We start from the raw sequence: 14,134 nt of genomic DNA on the forward strand, positions 1-14,134 counted from the left end.
TTGTGGCAGAACTTCCGCGTTGCTGGAAGTCATTCAGCTAAACCATTAGTTTCAATTCAGTTTTGTGAACATTTTTGGTCAGGTAAGTGGGACCCTCAAGTGTCCTCCCACATCACTGTGGTCACACCAGGTGCTGCCCTCGACCCTGCTGCCAGGCCGTGTCACTGCTCGCTGCCATAACCCACGAGTGGAACAAGTACTGACGGGTTCTGACAGTAAGCAACGTCAAATGAACCAATTTAGTTTCAAACTTAAATATTAATGTATTGCAAAAGCTTGTACAACAGAAAGTTTGCATGAGTCATTACTTTTTCATTTTTCAGTGTTGAATTATTACACATTTTAAATTTTAATTACAAAGTAAAGTCTATTCTCCAGTTTCTTCAGTAAAATAAATAAAACATATTTTTAATTCACTGCTAGTCCATTTTTTTAAATGCTAAAGACAGTTTTAAATTTATATTTTCCACACTTTATTTGGATTTTACTCTCAACTATTCTGTAGAATGTAATGTACAGTTAAAAAATGTATTTAAAATAAAACTCAATACACAGTACAGAACAAAAACTAGTTTTTAAAAAATTATTTATATTTTCAAAACATGTAAGAATCAAACAAACTGATTTTGCAAGAGAAACAGTTTTATACTAACACTAAAGTACATTATAGTTTTTTTAGTAATTCTTCCAAAAGATCATTTTTTCTTTTCAACTGCTTAAAGATAGCTTCCTTTATCTTAAGTTTCTTTAACTCCAAGTCTCTCTTTTCTTGCAACCTTGCCTCCCTCTGCTCTATCAAACTTTTTCTCAAAAGGCGGATTTCGTATATCACACTTTTCAGTTTAGGTGGTGGTTCTCTCTTCTCTATGTCGTCAGGGTGGAATGAGTATGTTTCTTTCGAAGGGCTTGTGCTCGTCAAGACAATGCTTTCCCCATTGCCGACTATGTTTTCTTCTATCTGTGTCACATGCTCCAGATACTCACTGAAACAAAAAAAGAAGAGCTTTTATAAGCCACAAAATTGTTAAAAATGTGCCTTTTTCTTTCTAACAGCAAACTCTAGTTTGAAAATTTTCTTACTACAACACCAAATCACATGAGGAATGTCAAAGATTATGTCATGCAGAAAATTTCTTTCTTCTTGAACGAGAAAGAACTGAAACTGTCTAATCACACAACTATGAGAAAGAGACACGAAATGAGGCACACTGCAACCCCCCCCCCCTCCCACCCTCACCCCAAATAATACGATACAAATCACACCCCTCATTCTCTGCCACTTTCCCACTACCAGCATCCTGTGGCAGACAGCACACAGGTTGACTTATGAGTTATGACTATTACATTAGGTGAGGAATATTCAACATAAAATACCATGCTTTCAACAAGTCTCAGCTAACACATCATTATTATGTGTTATTTGCACAACTCTACAGGGTTTGATAGAACAGTGATTTAGTTTTGTACGATGCTGTACATATATGCTCTTTATTGTTTGTAAACAAGCCTGAATAAACATAAGGTATTTTTTAATTTTTTAAAAACATTTTATCTCCTCTAATATTTTTTACTTTATTACTTTTAACTACTTCTCAGGAATTTGTATATGGTGCTGCTACAATTATTTGTAGGATTATAAATGTGCCTGACTTCAAAAAGTTTCAGAACCACTGCTCTGACAGCTAGCTCCTCTCCTGTAAGTCTGAAACTTTAGGAAATCAGCCCATGACCAATCTCTATCCCCGAGATATGAACCTAGAGCAGCGCCTGGTTCTGCTTGTTGGAATGGGTGGGATTACACTATGTTGGTCACACATCCTATTAAATAATTTTCCAACATGTCTCCACTGGTCAGCACAAATTAATATAATCTATGTTGTACAGGTACATAGTAGTAGTAATAGTACCAGGTATGTTTCTGTCATTTAAAACCCTAAAAGTCAGTACTCAAAGAAATATTTAAAAGCATACCTTTACTTGCTAACATGACATAAAATAAAGCAGAAAAGTTTTGAAATCAAACCACCAGGAAATGGAAGCTAAGTCATAAGAGGGTAGCCTAATAACCTACAAATTACTCGCACACATGACAAATTAAAAGCCAAACTATAGCCACACTTGATATTATAAATCAAATAAAATTGACATAAGCATCCAGCTTCCTTTTGATTTTCACAAAATATTATCAGACAAACATTAAAAGGATTTCAGAATACAGATACTGAGGTGGTTATAAAAGTTACCATACAATTGCAAAGTTTGGAAATAGTAAAATACAGGATAATTTGTAACATAAAAGACAGCCAACTTAAAAAAAAAATTCCTCTGTATAATTATGTAATTTTTTTTACCTGTACGACATTTCATGAGTCTCAACATCACTGTCATTGACGACTTCCTCGTGCATTACAACATCTTCATCTTGCAGCTCTGTCACGACTGAAGAATATAAGTCCTGATGTCGCTTATGAATTTCCATCATTTCCCTGGGGTAAAAAGTAATAATTTTTTTACCGACATGCAAGATTTCAAAAACCAAGCAGAATTAGTTTCTATTTGTTTTTTCATAACTTAGTTTAAATTCTTTGATGAACATAAAAATAAACAAAATATATTAAATATATATTTTAACATTAAATAAAAGTATCATCCATTCATGTCTGATGTCAGCAATGTGCCAGAAGTAATGAAGCACATATGACCTCAGATTTCAGTTAGAGGAGGCAACCTATTGGGGACAATAAGTATATATGAATTCTAAGTTTAATTCATTTAAAAAGTTAGTTTATAGAACTAATAACCTACCACTACTGCTTTTAATGCATGAAGCATGCAGGAAATAAACATATAAAGCTAAAGAAACCCTTACTACCTTAGAAACTGGTAATTTATTTTTAATAATCAATATTTTAATAACAAAAAATTTATATGTCAAACCACAAAACTTAAAATATTTTTACTTTAGAAATAATGTTATTTCTGTCACAAAAATAACCATGTTTCAACACCACAAGTAGACAGCCATTCACAACAAAAATATTACTTATTGCTGAAAAAATATATATACTTAATTTTTTTGTGCATATATCACATCTTGGGTGACGGACACAATTTCTTGCTCTGCTATGCAATGCTTGTCGAGATCCTAACCATTGGCTCAAAAAAGGGAAGCTGTAAACTTTGCCTATGGCACAGTACATATAAATTTATTGGATAATTAGCCTCCCTTCCCCAAATACCCCACACCACACAGTGGTGGCCCTAGACTTCGCCGTTTACTTTTGCAAAGCCCTAATATTTTGGAAAGTGGCTTTACTGATAGAATGGGAGTTTTGGGAGAAAAAAGGGCTGCCAGAAAATTTTAAAAATTAACTCCTTAAATATAAATGTTTCTAAGCCACAAGAAACTTAAATTTTGACCATGGTTTACTTTTGCTAATTTATTTCAATGTTAAAAGCACAAAAATTAACAACAATAAAAACCATTTTGTGTTAGTAAAATCCAAATATATTATGTTTACGTAATATAATGAATAAGAATTCTATAATTTTAATGACAAACATAATACTTAAAAGGTGCATCAGTATAGTAAGAGTTTGCGTGGGGCCCTAATAGGTTCAGGTATTTGGGTGGTTACCACCCATCCTCACCCCCCCCCCCCCCCCCCCAATACCACAGCACTGAAGTTGGTTCGAGTTTCAATAAACATTTTTGGCAATACTTCGGTTGTATCCACTTTTTCTCATATCTGAGCCTCAAATTTGATTTATAAAAAACTCAAGCCTCAAGAGTCAGGAATTAAATTATATATGAGCAAAAACACACAAACTTAAGTTTAATAAAAAATTTAAGCCATATATTATTTCTAAAATAAAAAAGCATAGGGACTATTTATAAATTAAGGATATAAAAATTATGTATATTTTGGCCAAAAAATTTTTCCTGAAGTACAAAAAACATTCTGACAGAATTTTAGTAGGAAACATTTTTTAAATATATCATTTTTGTGTTTGTGTCTGCCCTAAAAGTATGTATACTGTTGGCAAGCATATTACAAGTTTTTGTAAACTATACATGTGCTAGTAATTGAATTTCTGAATTTCACTTCCTCCAATATTTTTCTTCAAATCTTTTGAATACTAAAAATTTGATGGTATTTGAGGTTTAGGGATTAGATTGGTTCATCCTAATTTTTGGTTATCCTGTTGAGGATTCACTTTCAGTATATTAATTTTCTAACACCTTATACATTCTGCATGTACACGTCAATAGTGTGTGCCTAGGTGCCACCATATAACTCAACAGGGTCATGACGTTTTCCGTGTGTGGAACCGCTCTACTTAAATCTCCTCAGCTCTTCCAGACCTGGTCCGCTCTAAGCATCAGACACGCCAACACAAAGAGTGGGCTCTTAAAGGCATCCCACATGCCTGCTACAGAAGTCGATCCATGAGAAACTCTATTTTGGCACGATGTATTACTCAGCACAATCACTTTACACTTCTCTCATCATAACTGTACATAAAAACCACCTCGCGGCATAAATCTGGATAGTTGTGGTAGGTCACCCTTGTGGCCGACAAGTTCCTCATGCTGTAATTTAAAAATCTCTTAATAAATGAGTTGAAACTAATTAACTAAACAGTCTACCTTCCAAAGTATATGCCCTGAAGATTATCCTAAAACTATTTAAAATATTTAAGTGAGAAAACAAAAGAAAAGTAACAGTGATAGCAAGCGATGAAGTCCCCGGGGTGCTGCTGCTTCCTACCTCGGGAGGTGATGGTCGAGGACTGGGTCGGATATCAGAAAATAGCCACTGATGAGGTCTCTTTCCACCTCACTGATGATGATGACCATCATTAGTTACTACGTACGTGCTGCTTATGTTATGAAACTTATACATAAAAACCCTTCACATAATTAAAACAAATTAAGTTACATTCAAAAACCCTTCAAAATAACTGTATTTGAATGTTTATAAAGTTTGCAAATAATAGATTCGCTGCTCAGGGGTGCGTTCTGCGGTGTCCGAATCCGCCTGAGTACAATAGAATTAGTGATATTTAATAAAAGATTGATTGTTGTAGATGAAAAGAAACAGAGCCGTCGGAAAATAAAGAAAACATATTACAAAGTTATATTTAAAAGTATTTATGGGAATGTGGCACTGCTCCTAGAGGTAATCCTCGCATCCTCCAGGCTAATGGTGTGCTATTTCAATGCCGGCTCACATCACGCTTCACACGCACACGTAGATAGGGAGGTTATGGGTACAGAGGGAGGTGGCGGCACATTGTCTCAAGTGGACATAGTCCTGGACAATGTCAATGTATATCTACCACATTTGAAAACAACATTGTCATTAGCCTGTGACATTACATGCACCCAGCCAAGGTAGGTTAAACATATGGAGTTAAAAAGTTATGGACTGGTTGTCTGGTGTAGATTCTTAAGTCAGTTAGCATTTTGGGGTATTCCACTCAGATTACATAAACAAATGATAGTTACAACCTTCATTTAATTTTCCTAAATGAATAAATTGATGATAAGTGTGGAAACGTTATGTTGTGCCTATAGTTGTACAAACAGGTTAATCACACAGCATTTACATGTAAAAAATACAATTTTTTTTTTTGTCACAGATCATGTAAATTCATATACGTTTTGGGTTTTTATTAATTATACATAGTTGTTTGTTTAGTCAGTACTTTCCATTTACCTGTTGACCTTGCAATATTTTATTCGAGTTTAAATTTCCTCGCCTTATTTCTGAATATATGTGCTACTAAATTGCTTGCCCCAACTTAACTTATCAGTAAAAATTTATTTTGTTTGAATTAGGGTGCTGGTAACATTTAGAATTATATTTCATATGAAATGAACGAGGAAATTTGATTCTGTAGTTTTTTAGAAGTCTATAGTTAAATCAAACCATATTTGAGAAAACTGTGGGTAAATATTGATTAGTTTATACTCGCTTCTAAAAACCAAAATTACAATAAATAATATTTATCAGTTCTACCGATATTTCTCTTCACAATCCTGTAAAGAATGTTTTACAAATACGGTTGGAGTCAAAGAAACTCATGCTCCAGAAGAAATTTAAGACTAGATATATTGTGGGATAAAAAACATTACAAAGGGGAAAAAATAAATGGATAAGTACAAAAATTGTTATAACCAAAACTCTTCTTACAGTGAAATAACTGAAGAACGGAAAAGAATATGGAAATATACTAATCGCAACATTAATATGTCTGCATGTACGCGGGTGCTTGGTAAATGCAGCTGCTCCTGAGAAATACGCACTGTGAATAATATGTCAAGTGAAGGGTATATATTCATATGTGTGTGTGTGTGTGTGTATAAAATACTGATATGTATATACCATCTTCCCCTTCCCCAAAGGAAAAAAAATTAAGAAACCTGCAGAGTACAGAAGTAGTAAAGGCATCACAAATATAGGTTTTGATATTTTGAATTTTATCGCCTATTATGCGAAATGATTTACATATGATGTTCTAAAAGCATAAATAATGCACACACAAAATGCATAATATCAAAGCAATAATTACATTAGCTAAATAACATTGATGCAGCCTGATTGTATACTAAGTGTGGGAAGAGATTAGATTTTTTTACACCTATATAGTCAACTCATACTTACGTATTTTGGGATTTATTTCCTTTTTGTATTATCGATACACATTTTACCATATTTTTGGATAACATTTAGTTTCATTTCATCCACCTAGCAAAATTAACTTGCACATATGTATCATTTCCAGCCAATAACAGTCATTTGAGTTTTAACTTAATTTGTAAACACAGCAAAGATTGCACACACCTACTCTATAACTTCTTGACTCCATGGTTAAACACTAAAAGAAGCCAATTTCAGTTGCCATACATCTTATCAAATAGGTAGAACTTTATATAAATTCAGGGGAACAAAAGTTGGTGGTAGGGTTTTATGTCGCAGATTAAAGGCAATGTTATACATAGATACTACTGTCTTAGAATCTCCCATGGCATTCACCTTAAAGCCATCTAGAGAAACAACATGCCCAGGGGAAAAAATTTACCCAGTCACCCTCCCTATAATTTTATGTACAACTTTTCAAAACCCAATGTTGATGTGGTCATAACTCTAGATGTGATCTTTGTGTATCACATTACTTTTAACATTTGCTATGAATTAAATTAACAAAATATTTGTAAATTATGTCCCTTACCAGGGCGTTAATGTCCCCTAATAGTGGGCTCCGAACCACTTGAAGACAGACTGTTACTCATAAATTATAGCCATGCCAGGGGTGCTGGAAATGAGTACACTGTTTTAATAACATGTCACTATTTGTTCAAACTGCCCGCTAGATAATCAAAACTTACTTGAAAAAAGGTACTTTTTTGGTGCGCCCAGTCAGTTCCCTCCTAGACAGATATTTCTTGAACGCCCTGTCCAGACTCTTCCACTTGTTCTCGACTTGCAAGTTGTTGTAAGAGTAGCCTTGTTTACACATTTCCTCCGCTATCAAGTTCCACATAATCTTGTGGCTCTTCAACTTACCACTGTCCACCATTTGCTTCTTCTCGTCATACTCGGAAATCAACAGCCTGGTGGCAGAATGATCCCAAACAGCTTTATCCTCCTTCACGTCAACTCCGCCGGTGGACTGCACCAAAAATTTAAAAGGTTTCCCTGAAGGTAACGTTATAAGATGCAGTTCTTCTGAATCTTTATCGATCACAGCACTTGCCTCACCTGAAAAATGAATTGCATACGGTTCTTACTATATATTTTTAATTTCAGTACTTACAATTAAAAGTAATGGAAAAGGATTACCAACAAAATATCATATGCCACGTAAGTACCCGGTAGCTGAAAGAGGGATATTTGCAAGTATGTTTCTCAATGCAGTGCAATAGCAAATGACAATAGAACTCTTTCAAAACAATGCAGTACCCATTTATTTCTACATACTGAATGAAAAACTTGAAAGTGACAGGGGACAAAAGAATTGTTTTACATTTGAACAAAACAAAACTCCATAACATGCTGCACACAAGATCAATATGAACTCAATGGCCTTCCACAACCCTCCAACATAAAATTTACTTAACATTTTTGAAGCAAATATGGCAGCCACACTCATCTACATTTAGCAGCATTTACACTAAAATTAGCATGCCTTAATTTTTAGATCCTTTTTCATTTATAAGTTACTTGACTATGTGAAGACTTTTCATTTTAGCAATTCCATTAAAATCCCAGGTTTCTATACCCCTCCCTCTATTCAGTTATTTAAAATCCCTTTGGAATTAAAACTGCACCTTTGCAGGATGGTCTTGAAAGCAAAGGTTAGTGGTTCTCGAATGTTCCCAGATCTTTCCAAATTTACATTATTTTTTTTTTTTTAGTAGTATTACATTTTCAGACGCTAGGTATTGAAGAACAATGCTTAACATTTAAAGAGATGGCATGATATCTTGGTCACCAATGGACTTAAAAAAGCTTTAAAAAAAAAAAATAGTGTATAGAAATGATGAATTTTCAATTTTTTTAAAGAAAGTATGGCCAGATGTAGCTGATGAGTTATGAGAGAAACAAACTGCAAAACTAAATAGCTACCATACATACATATAAAATTTGATTAATAGTTATGCTGCATTTACAAATTTACCAATAAAAAGACTACCTATTTTTTTTTATTTAGTCATGGTTCTGGATCCCATATTATCTCAGGATCTCTGTCATATAGATAAGTCTAATAACTTACCTTCATTCTCAGTCTGCTTAGTGAAGCTCATGGCGGCTTGCGAACTAATGGTGGTTGCAGTAATAGTAGTGGTGTTGGTGTTGGTGGTGGTGGTGGTAGTAGTGGTGGTGGTGTTGGTGGTGGTGTTGGTGGTGGTGGTGGTGGTGGTGGTGGTGGTGGTGGTGGTGGTGGTAGTGGTAGTGGTAGTGGTAGTGGTGGTGGTAGTAGTGGTGGTGGTAGTAATTTTTTTGAGAGGTTTAAAAATCTTCAAAAGACACCAACAGGTGGGATTGTTGGTAGTGTCAGATTTTTACTGACTAAAAACAGTCCTCTCTTTCTGCCCTTCTTTTAGGAAGGGGGCCAGACCGGAAACCGCTTTGCATTACTTCAGCCTGGCCCAGGTTACGCGACTAGGCGCTCTTCTTGGTCAGTTCTCAAGCTTCTTTGCTCTCAGTACTGCTTCGGCATAGCTCATTATTGTCTCCCAGTTCCGCGGAGAGCTGCTCATAAGGGGGATTATGTTTCCTGGACTCATTTTGGCTCTGATTGTTTCTTCGGCCGCTGTTCTTTCTGTCTCCCATCTGCCGCAGTGGAAGAAGGTGTGGCAGGCATCATCGGTGTTTGCTGGGCAGTATTTGCACACAGGGCTGTCTGCTAGCCCCATGCGATGCAAGTACGCCTCGAACAGTCCGTTCCCTGTGAGTAGTTGCGGTAGGTTGAAGTTAGTTACTGCGTGTTTGCAGTCAGACCATGTTTCGAGTGCTGGGATAAGTTTAGCTGTCCATCTCCCTGTGTCCGCATTTTCCCAACTAGTTTGCCATTCTCTTAGGGTCTGCTTCCTTTCGAGTTGACGGGAGTAGTCGTCAAGGGTGCCCTTATATGTGCGTCGCTCGTGGAGTCTTTGTCGTTTGTTTGCCATGAGGTCTATCGGTATGGTTTTGGTTATGACGAGTGTCGCCTTTTGAGGATGGACATGGCACGGGACACCCACCTAAACGGCTACGCCGACGACATTGCGGGAATCATTCTTGCAAGCAGCCCTGAGGACGTGCAGCAAAAACTTTGACTACCTAATGATGAGATTGAACGACTGGCTGAAACGCCGTAGCTCAAACTAGCCCCTAATAAAACTGAGATGGCTGTCCTCACTAGGCAACGCTGGTACTAGAAACCGTTTGCGGTGAACATCAATGGAGTAAACATCGAAGCGAAGCACTCGATAAGTAGTAGTAGGAGTAGTAGAAGTAATACCCATTATTAACATTGTGTTAAATAGGAGTTTAGTATAAAAGTGGGCATATTTTTTTTAAAACTCTGTTTCAATTTAAACTTAATATGCAGTTTAAGATTTTTAATTGACATATTTGGAAGCTGTGTATGAGTTAAATGCATAGCAATAATCTGTAACTTTGCTGTAGTTGTCAGTTGAATTGTTGATAATACAGATCCCAAACAAACTGTTATCTCCCATAGGAAAGCATGATAATTGCATATTTAAAAAATTGTTAATCTTCAATAAAGTGTAATTCTTTCAAAGTGATTTTTAGATTAGTTAATTATTTTTTTATGTCAGTAAGCAAAAGTGCATTTTGTTTTGTCATAACCTTAAGGTCAACATGTATTGCTGTTAATTTTATCTTTTACTAGCTGCAATACCTGGTGCTGCCCAGGCTGAACACAGGGTGTAGTTAGTAATTGTCTTCTTAATTTGAATGTCAAGTGTGAAAATTAATTTATATCACTTTCAGATCCCGACAGACGTTGTTCTGCCAGTTTATAGTTATTTACCTGGTCTGTATGTAATTTAGACTTTATAAAGCAATATAGAAAAAAGCTGAAAAATAAGAGATTACTAATATTGAAAAGATTCCATTATCTAGCTAATGTTCAGCCTGCATTGCAATGCCTCATTCAGTTTTGATTTGTAATATGTTTGAAGTAGTTCCACATATACAAATCATCTATCCAATTCTCTATATATATTTATCTTTATCTACATCTATATACCTACATCTATGTATCTCTCTATCTCTATTTATTGCTTTATATCTACATATATACTTCCCACTATCTCTATATCTTCTATATTTAAGTCTCTATATAGCTCTATACATCTATAGGTATATATATTTATCTAACCCAATTCATTCTCTATACCTCGCTCTATCTTAACTTATCTCTCCGTCTATCTCACTATATATATATATATATATATATATCACTCTATCTCTATCTCTTTTATATTTAAATTAATTATGTCATGCGTGCGCACTTATACAACAAAAACAGACGAAGTGCCGCTATATAATATGAAATAAACACATTTTTTGACACGATTCGTGCTCCAACTATTGAAAAATAGTTATACCGTCTCAGTAACCTTCATGGACATGCGCATAACAAATCACCAAAATTTCATCGCAGTCGGATGAATGGTATAGGAACGCATACGGCACAAACAAACGAAAATTAAAGACATGACAAACGCATCAAACGATGGTGTGTTTAAAATTCAATGCAACTCTATCTATTGACGAAGTTAAGAACAAAACTGTTATTAGCACCTTTATTTTGCTAGCCGCTGCGAGCTCCACTAGGCGGACTGGTCTCACCAAGGAGAAAAATATGAATTTGCAAGACCTTACTATGTGTATGATCGTGTGGCAGACATAGAGAAATGACACTCACTCACTATTTGTATGGCTATGACATGATTTTTTCTGTTATAAAATGAAATTATCACTTTTTCACTCCCTTAGAGATGGAATTTCATATTAATATGGGTCTATGTGTTAATCCAGGTTATAAGCTAGCTGTAGGCTAAATTTCATTCAAATCCATTCAGTAGTTTTTACGTGAAAGAGTAACAAACATCCATCCATCCATACTTACAAACTTTCACGTTTATAATATTAGTAGGATGTTCAAGAGCTTTGTTACACATAAAAAAATCTTGATGCATTATAATCAATGGATTATTTTCTCTTCCTTATTTGAACGAATGTTATTTTTATATTTTATCATTTTTAAATTGCACTTTGTGCCCAGAATGTGATTTTAAAATAAAAATTCTATTTGAAAGAATAATTGATTATGTTAGAATTTAAATTTTTTTTAAGAACATATTTTTTCTTTCTCTCACATATGGGTGCTGCAAAATTTTAACACATGTAATGCTTGTAAGGAAAGCTGACAAATGCAATGGATTACTTCACAGAATTAAAACAGATTAATTAAAAATAATGAACCCCCAAAATTCCTATTTATTACTATGTATGAGATTTAAAATTCAAGGTTTAGCAGAAACATTACGGTTTTGAGCTGTAACCTTCATTACAACCAGGCATAATATAAAAGCGAGGCATCCTCTCTCACCATTTCAGCTTAAATGTTGTTACTTCCCAGGCCACCATGAGCTTCACTAAGTGGACGAGACACACCAAGGAAGTTGCCAGACCTATCTATATGACCATACTCCGAACATAGAATTGTCATTCATAAAATTTCACACGTATACTAGAGTATCACATCATTGGTTGAGTGGTTAGATCATTTACCGATTCCAGTTCAATTTCCAACAAAGTCAAATCTAGATTTTTTGAATGAGGGAAATGTCGTGGATATTGCAGTGGGCTGATGAGGTTTCTCTGAGTACTCATTTCCCCCACCCATGCATGCTATCCATGACTCATTCTCAACTAATCACCCCTTATCTCCTCTTCCCATTTCAATAGAACATCAAGCTTTTATTCATTCTCTCACTGTGAGTCATTGTAGGGTGCTTAAAAAGTAAAATAAAAATTAAACAATTGCTTAAAGAATAAAGCACATACTAGCATAATATAAAACAAACATTAATTTTCCAATTTGAATAATTAAAATTTTAATTAAACAACCATAAATATGCAGATAATTAGAATCATTTACATATATCACCCAAATCAATGCATAAGTTGCGAATTGTAACCGTATAAACTGCAGTTAATAATTGGAAAATTATTTATATTGTGAAAAGTTTACACTAAATGTCATCCATTAAATCGCTACAGACAATCAATCCTAGTTGATAAAAACAAATTCGGTTTTTAGAACATGGCGCGTTACTTTTGCAAAAACGCTTTAAAAAGGGTTACTTGAAGTGAACAGCAACTGCCGAACAGGTGCAACGGTGCAACTTAAACGTACAGTATCACATTTGTTCGTAACGAAGAAACACAGTGCACATAGGAATCACACTTTTCTGTACCATTTTTTATACCATATAACAGATTTGTGGAAAGAAGTTGAAAACAATTACAAAATTTAATTAAATATTAATCATTTTAAACCTCAACATTACCTTTCACACTAGCCATTGCTTCCGTTTACAAATTAAATAGCATTAAGGTTTCCTGATATTGGTCACACCATACACACAAAATGGCTAACAACAAACTAGTATAGCGCAACCTAGAGTAAACGTTAGCGAGTTCATGACGTCATCACATGCTGTATGAGAACAAAGGTGTGACTTTGGGACAAAATATGAAAAAATAAAGTTTAAGGCAAGTTAACAATAAATAACCACAAAAAATTTGATGATTCATAGCCATGTAAATTTTTAAAAACTTTATTTTAAATGCTACATGAACGTATTTTGTCAATCAAGATTTTCTAGCCAGATTTTCACATAAGTATATTGTGATGTGGCACTAATCGGATTATCATTGATACAATATCAAACCACACTGTCATTACATATTACAAAAGTGGCCCTCGTTGTCAAGGGGATTTATCTATAAACTTTTGGGAATTTACATGGCCAATGAATGTGAAATTTTCGCAGCAGTTTCAACAAACAGAAATGGTGTCTGTTCTAAGCTTGTTTACGAAGTTACATATACGCATTTCTTTTTGTCGGTATATACTATTTTACGTCATCGTCTGCAGGTGTATAATTTTCAGGAGGCCTTTCACTTTTTCTAGCACATTAATCTACACACCTGGCAGGGTTCCAGACTATGGCAAGAGGAATTATGGAAGTCAAAATTAAATATTTTAATACGGCAATAACATTAACGGAAGCCTTATAGTTTTAAAGGAAACTGAATAGTACTTTCGTACTTTTTAGACCTTGGTCGGAAATCATGAAAACGCTTTACCTCCATTGTCTTACAGCAGTATTTTATACTGTTAGTTTCTCATCGATATCTACTTCTTTTTTTTTTTTAGAATGAATGTTCAATGACGATTGGTGTCCAATAGTGTTTATTCTATGGCTTAAATGTCGGAATCATATGTTAGGGCTTTAGACAAAGTTTATTTATTTTTTTTGTATTTTGAAATAAGTTTCTAAAGTTAAACGGATATGTTTTGTTAAAGACATATTACC

General features: G+C 34.6%; 1 protein-coding gene across 11 annotated transcripts; it reads right to left on the reverse strand.

Moving 5' to 3' along the window:
* Positions 1-569: 569 nt before the first annotated feature.
* On the reverse strand, positions 570-13,307 carry LOC134541397 (uncharacterized). 11 transcript variants are annotated; one of them, XR_010076628.1, is made up of 4 exons: positions 13,103-13,206; positions 7,575-7,769; positions 2,352-2,486; positions 570-983 (listed from the first exon to the last, which is right to left on the reverse strand). XR_010076628.1 is itself a non-coding variant. In XM_063384831.1 (4 exons), exons 1-4 carry the CDS (start codon positions 13,116-13,118, stop codon positions 665-667), a joined length of 843 nt encoding a protein of 280 aa, XP_063240901.1. In that variant the 5' UTR covers positions 13,119-13,307; the 3' UTR covers positions 570-664. The 11 variants fall into 11 exon arrangements, 2 of the variants coding, with proteins under 2 accessions (XP_063240901.1, XP_063240893.1); XR_010076632.1 differs by having other exon boundaries at positions 7,397-7,769; positions 12,897-13,112; XR_010076625.1 differs by lacking the exon at positions 13,103-13,206 and adding an exon at positions 12,868-13,005 and having other exon boundaries at positions 7,397-7,769.
* Between the last annotated feature and the right edge of the window lie 827 nt (positions 13,308-14,134).

This window comes from Bacillus rossius, chromosome 1, assembly GCF_032445375.1.
Source record: "Bacillus rossius redtenbacheri isolate Brsri chromosome 1, Brsri_v3, whole genome shotgun sequence".
Classification (NCBI taxonomy): Eukaryota; Metazoa; Arthropoda; class Insecta; order Phasmatodea; family Bacillidae; genus Bacillus; species Bacillus rossius.